This window comes from Pholis gunnellus (genome assembly GCF_910591455.1).
Source record: "Pholis gunnellus genome assembly, chromosome: 5".
Classification (NCBI taxonomy): Eukaryota; Metazoa; Chordata; class Actinopteri; order Perciformes; family Pholidae; genus Pholis; species Pholis gunnellus.
This window is the reverse complement of record NC_136531.1, coordinates 27,815,207-27,823,697: the sequence shown is the minus strand read 5'-3', so window position 1 is coordinate 27,823,697 and position 8,491 is coordinate 27,815,207. Positions and strand designations below refer to the sequence as shown.

General features: G+C 41.1%; 1 protein-coding gene across 1 annotated transcript; it reads left to right on the top strand.

Moving 5' to 3' along the window:
* Positions 1 to 1,594: 1,594 nt before the first annotated feature.
* Positions 1,595 to 8,153, top strand: hand2 (heart and neural crest derivatives expressed 2; the record flags this gene model as incomplete). The annotated part of the gene is made up of 2 exons (XM_079159870.1): positions 1,595 to 2,206; positions 8,025 to 8,153. The coding sequence occupies 2 exons, from the start codon at positions 1,595 to 1,597 to the stop codon at positions 8,151 to 8,153; spliced, it is 741 nt and encodes a 246-aa protein (XP_079015996.1).
* Positions 8,154 to 8,491: the final 338 nt, after the last annotated feature.

Genomic DNA, 8,491 nt, shown 5'->3' with positions numbered 1-8,491 from the left:
AAGTGAAGATAATGTAATATAACCATTTTTCACATGCTTGTCCTTTTTAGAGGATTATTGTCAGCGAGCATTTGAGCAGTGTGTGTGTGTGTGTGTGTTTTTTGAGAGAGAGAGAGAGAGAGAGAGAGAGAGAGAGAGAGAGAGAGAGAGAGAGAGAGAGAGACCCTCTGCTTTTAGTAGCAACGGAATAAATGTATTGATGTGAGCCCAGAAAACTGACATGCATTGCACAAGTCAGGGCTAGTGTCAGTCTGGCTAGTGTCTGTATCCGTGGCCTTCGCAAGTGTGACTATGACTATTTGACATCATGTCAACTGGAAATAGGCCTATGTGGACCAGTGGTTCCTTCATCAGCTCTGCTAGCACAAGCTAGGCCAGACTAAGAACACACAACCCTAAATGGGACAGAAACATATAGGTTGCCCTACACGTTTGCTACTGGAAGAAATTCTAAACGTTTTGTTTTTTAAGAGGACTATGGCTTCAGCAGATGATCTGCTAATCAATACTGAGAACATGCAGACTTCCATAAACATTAACACCAATTACTGATGAAAGAATTTACCTTGTATCCTGGCATTTTTAAATACACACTCTAAGCATTAAAATAGGCAATCAATACAAGGCCAATATGAACGTGATCCTAAAGCAGTGTGTATATAAATAAATACTTAAATGAAATATAAGATAATTATATGTATTTATTTATTTATTCATATATATATAATGAATGCTATAAACGAGGACAGGACATCATCTCACTTTATTCTTCTTGACCTTGCAGGCTAATTGTTGCTGTGCATTAGTGCGCGTGCCCCCAACACGTGTATGTGCGCGTGTGAGTGTGTGTGTTTGTGTGTGTGTTAGGGGAGCCAGCAGGTCTACTTAGCAGGCCCATTGAGATTAAAGAGAAGTAAACAGACCCTGCAGACGGGGCCAGAGGAGGGTAGGGGGTTTGCCATTGGTTTACACATGCGATGAAGTCGGTTTCTCCTCCCCGGTAAAAGGATGACGTAGTGAATCAGACTCTCCCTCTCTCATACAGACAAGCTGGCTTTCCCATTGCTCATTATCTAGCCAGTTGTGACCAGAGCCTGCACAGACTGGTCCTGCCTTGCCCAACGGCTCTGAGGCTGAAAGCTGCTAACTGACTCACAACGAACGATGACACGAAGTATGCTACAGAGGATTCAAGGAAGGAAGGGAAGAATAGGCTGCGCACTGTCAGTGAGTTTCTAAAAGAAGAGGAGGGATATAGGCTGCATGACATTAGAGGGAGAGGAACAGTGTCTTAGAGGAGGAGTTGTTTGGACAGAAGTGAGCGGCCTACAGGGCCACTGTAGACAGGACCAGCCCGGGTCTAGCCTACTGTTGCACGGAATACCGACCGTCACACGAGCTGTCTCTGTTGGAAGCCGCATGGCAGATTATGCCATTCAAGATGCAAACATCTGCTCTGCACGGCCGTTAAGCAGCTAGCGAGTTTACTGCTGCAGCATCCGAGAAGGACCCGCTTGTACGTGCAGGTCTGAGTGCGTGCAGGAGAGAGAGAGTGTGTGTGTGTGCACGCGTAAGTGCGTGTTTGTGTGTCGCTATGAGTCTTGTGTCGGGCTTCCCTCACCACCCGGTCATGCATCACCACGACAGCCACCACTACTCCTTGCATGCGGCGGCGGCCGGTCGGTGTCACGAGGATACCGGGGCCCCACCGTACTTCACGAGCTGGTTAATAAGCCACGCGGATATGTCTCCCACCGAATATAGCCTCGCGCCCGGCTACAGCCCAGAGTACCATGGCAACAGCGGCGGTGGTTCCACCGGGGGCCTGGACCCCCACCATCACCACCATTACGGACCAGGCGGCTTGGTTCCGGGGGCCGGTGCGATCTCGGTGAACGGAGCCACGGTCGGTATGCACCCCCACCACACGCATCCTCGGCCCGTGAAGCGGAGACCCACGGCCAACCGTAAGGAGAGGAGGCGGACCCAGAGCATCAACTCGGCCTTTGCGGAACTGAGGGAGTGCATCCCGAACGTCCCGGCCGACACTAAGCTGTCCAAGATCAAGACGCTGCGACTGGCCACCAGCTATATCTCCTACCTGATGGACATTCTGGACAAGGACGGACAGCACGGAGATACCCAGGCTTTTAAGGCCGAGCTGAAGAAAACAGAGGCCCGGGAGGAGCGGAGGAAGAGAGAGGCGGTAAGAGCACGAACTGTACACTGACAGCCTACTAGTGAACCCTAATGAGCCCCCTTTGTTTTTGTAATAACAGAAGAGTAGTCCAAATCACTTCATATTTAAGGTTACCTATCATTGGCTAAAGCTAAGATAACACTTCATATGTTTTAATAAAACAACACCTAATAGTCAAAATCTGACACTCCCATAGCAGGCAACGGGTCTCGACATGAAGCTTAGTTCAAAATCACTTATTTGTTTTGGGAGCATTAGGCAATAGGTCTGCCTTGGGTCTGAAATGAAAGGCCTTCATTTCGGCATTCATGCTACACATTTTACTGAGTAGTGGACTCATTTTACATGCCGTCAATGTAAAATAAAAAAGCTGAAACAGTTGAGAGTTCAGTTTATTGCAGCTATCTTGAACCCAATGTGATAGAGAGATAAACTACGAGCTTTATTAAACTAGTGGATTGTAAACTAAACGCACTCCTAACTTTGGCCATTACAATCACATTTTTTATTTTTAGAAATGAGCAATAAGAAGAAAAAAACCATGTGGCTGACATGAGTCATGACCTAAATTCACAGTCTTTGTAGGCTATAGGCCTACAATTGAATGAGGCCTATTCCTGGTTTCTTTGAATGGTTAATCTCACGAAGATGAACAACAGAAGGTCACAGTTGACCATCCTGTAAATACCTTCTCCTCATCAGTTCGTCTGCTGCGTCCGACAGGAAACACATAGTAGGCTGACATGAAAACTTTGTAACAGAAACAACACTCATTTTGTTCATTGCCGTTCACGCTAGAAAAAAAATGTGAATGAAAATCCATTAAAAAAGACATATTGGTGTAAAATCAGCGTGCGTATTGGTAGAATACAACATAATTAATTATTTCATTTATTAAACGTATTCAACTCAGCTATTTAAAAAAATATTATTATTATAAAATATTTGATAATATAAGTTTTGACATATAATCCACTATATGGAAACGTATGTATTCCAATAAAAGCTATTTTGTGCATATAAAGAGCGGCGTGAACAAATTGTTAAAAAACATAAATTACAAACTACTTAAAATATAATACTGCTTTGTGAATTACAGGCAAAATGTCTAAGGAATATGTGTAGGACCCCGCGCGGCTGTTTCGTAAAGGTATAGCGGGTCATCATTGCCTTTACATTTGTGAAATGAGAGTCAGGCTGCTGTGTTGAAAATCATTCCAGGCTCGTGTCGTGACAGACCGGTTTAACTTCACTTTCATATGATTATGTTGATTCCTCGGTTATAAATATTTCTGATTCGTGACAAAAATGACACAATACATAAAGTTTAAGCTGCTCGGCGGATCTGATTTGACCGACATTCACTAACAAGACACGAATATTTTGCTGAACTCATGCATTCAGGATAAGAGGAAGACGGACTATGAACAGTCGGCTCTGTGGTTTTACACTTTACACACAATACGATCAGATTAAACATGCAGACAACACGCGAATGTAAATTAGGAAACGGTTGTTTTCTAAGATTATTATTATTATTATAACGTGTTTATTTTATAATCATACATATAATATGCAAGTACCTGCATTCTTCATCTGGAGTCGGTACCATTATCCCCGTAGACCGTGCAAAGACTATACCTCCCAAACCAGTGCAATGTAACAGTATGCAATGTTTTGTCATCTTTACCTGAGAAAGGAGGCCAAAGAGCTATACACCAGCTCAAGAAAAAAAGCCAACAAGTAAACAGCAACGCAGGCTTTTCCTGTGCGGGAGTTAGGCACACAGAATGGAGGCTAATCTCACAGCCCAATTTATTTGGGGAGGGTTTTTTAAAAGCCAATGAAGCATATGAGGTGACTGCTAAAGAGAGAGTAAACAGTCGAATGTAAGTGTTTTTACCCATTTTTAAAATTGACACTTGAAATATTAACCATTGATTCTTAATTAAAGAGATTTTTTTAAGTATACCCATATTTGGTATCATCCAAATGGTTAAGTCTATAGAAGGGTGGAGCCAGAAAATTGGTTGCCATCCTCAGACAGCTTGGAGCCAGGAGGGGCCAGGTTCAGCCATGTAGACCCACCACCATTATTCCCAGCAACACTTTTGGATGCTTTCGTCTTACAGCCTGCTATATTATCCCCATCATTTTGGTCCCAGCTCTGCGCTGCCCATATGCTATGGCTACAGCTTCACAAGGTCCCACATGATTTATAGTTTGGCACATCCAAGACATTTAAACCCATTTCAAACAAAGTAGGAAGTTTCAAATTGCAATTGTATTTATATTTCAGTTACATATCCTCTTTATGATCACTGGATAAAGGTAATCATTTACACTCTCTTTATTTACTATGACATGCAAACAGAACTAAGTAACATGTAGTTGATTGTACATGCTTTGACTAGCTGCCTGTTGTTTTGACACACATTTATCTTATAATAAATGGTTATCCGGAGCTAACATCGAGCAGGGAATCTAAACAAACGATACATGATCATACAGAGCAGGTCAGACGAGAGAAGAAAATCCAACAGAATCATTATTTAGGCCTATAGCCTATAGGAAGCGTGGTGGAATAATTGAAGCCAGAAAGCAATTTTTCCTATCATTTCAAACTGCAATCACTAATAGAAGGATGTAGTTCTGTTAATAATTCACGTCAACTCTGTGATGAAACCACAGTCCTGGATTCAAATACACACTCCCCTGCTACAACTGAGACACTACAGATAAAGATATAACAGAATCCCTAACTTTGTCCTAAAGATGAAACATTTATCAGAAGAGTCATTTAGTGAGTTCGGCCTCAGTGTAGCTAAAGTAAGCACTCAGTGTTGCTTATGCTCCTCAGTCTGCTCTTACATTAATGATGAAGTGGTTAACCCATAAGTGAATTTAAAGTGCATTTATGAGAGGGACCTCTAAGCTTGCAAATAAGGGGAGACTTGAGGTAATAAACTCAGTCATTTCAGGTACTCTTACATTGAGCTGTGTGTGCAAGAGAGAATTAACAGATATATGTTTGCCATTCATAAGATTTTTTCTTCATCCACACTGTTGAATGTTTTGTGTCACTGATTACAGCTATGGAGTTGTTCAGGCTGAATCAATGTTGTGCTACAACAGAATCATTCTATTTTTGCTAAATCTACTCCATGCAGGCAGAGAGAGGATGCTGTTAGATTTTATCAAAGACAAATTAGTTTGATCTGTTTTACTCATTTTAGGCAACACGTTGATACCATTTTTCAAGTAAAAATCTGTGCATAATTTAAACCTCAGTTTTTATAAAATAATTATTTTATCACAGTGCAGCGGCAAACTGATCACAGATTTAGATTTAGACCCATTATCTGAAATGATTTCAGATAGAAAGACCTGCATGTTACTTAATGAATTATGGCACACCTTTGCATTTTGTTGTAATTTTTCAGAAGAACAAACTTTGTATTGCTCCGTCTGTGTCATGCTTGGTTGCGTTTTGTGATAATAGAGTAAATGTGCTGGATTTAGAGAGCTGTACTTTTACATTTGAGTGCTGCTCTCAGCAGCCTGATATGTTTCACTTTCCACTGAAAGTGGCTACATATCACTATATGTAGCCTGCAGACTAATAGAGCCTGGACTTCTGTCTGGACAAGTGACGGGACTAGAAAGGCATCATGTGTAGGACCTTCAAAAATGATATTTGACATGATATTTATTCATATTTGTCATAGTAGGCCTACACGCTGTAGAAATGTAAAACTACTTGTGACTTATTAAATTAGATGAACATTTTAGATGTTTATCAAATGATAATATGGCATAAAAAAAATATCTGTTCCTATAATGACAGCATTGAATAATTCATAACAGTGACATGTCTGGCATTATAACATAAATTAGTGCTAGTATAAAACCATATTTGCTCACTCACAGATCCAGTTCGTGTTTTTATCCACTTATATATTATTGTTGTATAGTTGTTTGATGTTGTTATTGCCCATTTTGTTGTCACTGTTTTAAAATGTAATAAAAACCTTTACTGTTTGTTGTGAGAAAAGAACAGAATGCGCTGTTACGGTCGATGACGCAGCTGCGGCGAGAGGAGGATATAAAAGAACACAATGGAAAGAGTCAGGATGGACTGGTTTGGATGTCTCATAATGCACAGTCTCCTCCTGTCCGCAGTAATTACACATATGTTCTGCTGGCGACACTCGCATTTATTGGACTTCACGGCTATTTATTAACGCACCTGGACCGAAAAAGAATAGGTTTGCCAATCAGGTCGACATTTTTGGCTGATACGTCGCCCCTTTTTTTCCACACGTGGAGAGTTACCCTGAACACAAAGATCTGGCAGTTTAACGCAAACTGTCTGATCTTTTAATACGCACATTTGATTAAACGCGTATCTTTTTTTCTTTAATTGGCTAATCTATTGCGAATTGCAGGGCCACTAAACAGTAGAAATTGCAACATATTGACAAATAAAAGAAATATTGAATGTTGACAAAGTAGTCAAATCCGTTATGCTAAAATAGGTAATAGCAAGAAAATCTTACTTTCTAAAAGGGTATGGAGTAAAACATTTAAACGTGTCAAGAATTAAAGTAAACGCACCACTTCAGAGTGACACATTATTGATGCGTTTACGTGTCTCAGGAGGCTGTCGCAGCTTAACTGTCCTGTCTGAGCTCTTTACGCGAGTTTCGTGTTTGTATCGTGTTTTACCCCACTCTGCAAAATCAAAGCGGCCTACTGCTTCACTTCAGATGTAGGCCTCTGTGCTGGTGCTGGGTCGGTTGGATGGATGGTGGATTATAGTGTTTACCGAACTCAACAGTGGTTGACCGCTTCACTGTTGGTGTGGGCTGTATTCGCTGAAAGCGAGACGATATGACGTTGTCACATTTTTATAAAAGTCGGGGCGAGTGAAAGTCCCGGGACACCCCGTCTTTCAGCTTGAATAAACGGACAGAATAAGGGTGTATTGTTATTTTTATTATTGTTGTTGTTATTATGAACGTGTGAGAATGTTACTCTCGTGCGCACGTTTGTGCGTGATTTGTGGAAAAGTAAATACCTTCTTTTAAAACTGCTTACATCGTGAAAATAAAAACGTATATTACTACTACGCTATTCTACCATATATTATGTTCGATTGGGCTACACATGGCTATAGGAGTATCTCATGGAAACTGCACGTCTTAATGAGCAGGCTCAGAAAATAATGAAATATAAACAAATAAATACAACAACAATAATAATAATAATTGTTATCATATTTTTATAGTTATTAATTTGATAATTTAACTAACTTTAAAAGCTCCGAACGTGCTCTTTATTTCACACGGCTGACAGGAAACCAACAAAATGTGACTATTATGAAAAAAACCTGTAGAGAATAAAAAGGTATTGAATTCAATAAAGAACTGCGAGGAGCTTGTGAACACTTCCAGGTCATTCTTCCAAATAACTTCAGCATCGTAATGTTAAAAGAAATCACCGGTGTAAACTGTAACTGTTCCAGACCATCAGCCAAATTGGGTTTGTCCCAAATACAATATCATTGGACTACAAACACGAACACATTATAGAGCTACGAGGTGTGACATGAAAACCACTTCTATGTTTGTGTTATAAAAACAACCTTATCAAGCGGCATGTGACCTATTCAGAGGACCTCATTTCTAAATGATCTTCTAAACGTGAAACCATACATACATTGGTGACAAAGCCTCTAGCTCTATTTGATGCACAATAAAGCCTATGTTTGAAACATCGTTTAATACGCATAATATAAATAACACATATCATGTGTCTGCAGGTGGAGATCCCGAAGACGACATTATCTTCATCCTCCTCATCGTCATCCTCCTCATCAGCGAGCGATAAGAAGAGTAAAGGGCGGACAGGTTGGCCTCAACATGTCTGGGCCCTGGAACTCAAACAGTAGCCCCCCCCCCTCCTCCTGCAGCTCTGTCCTCGAGGAGAGTAGTGGGACAATAATGACGCGCTCTGATGATCTGGTGGCAGTCATCGTGATCTTTGTGGACCTCGAGGCTGTTCACTTGCACGCTCTGTGGACGCTGTGTTTGTTGTAGCCTGTTGCTCCGTTCATTCCGCTATGGCGAGACAAAAAGAAATTTCGTTAGAGTGCCTCATAGAACATCATTTCAGATTCATAGACCACCCCCACCCCCACCCCCACCTTCATCAGCGAAGGCGGTTTCTGCGGGTTTGACTCTGAACCCGGATTTAATCCTTAAATTGGATGTCTTGGAAATATTTCAC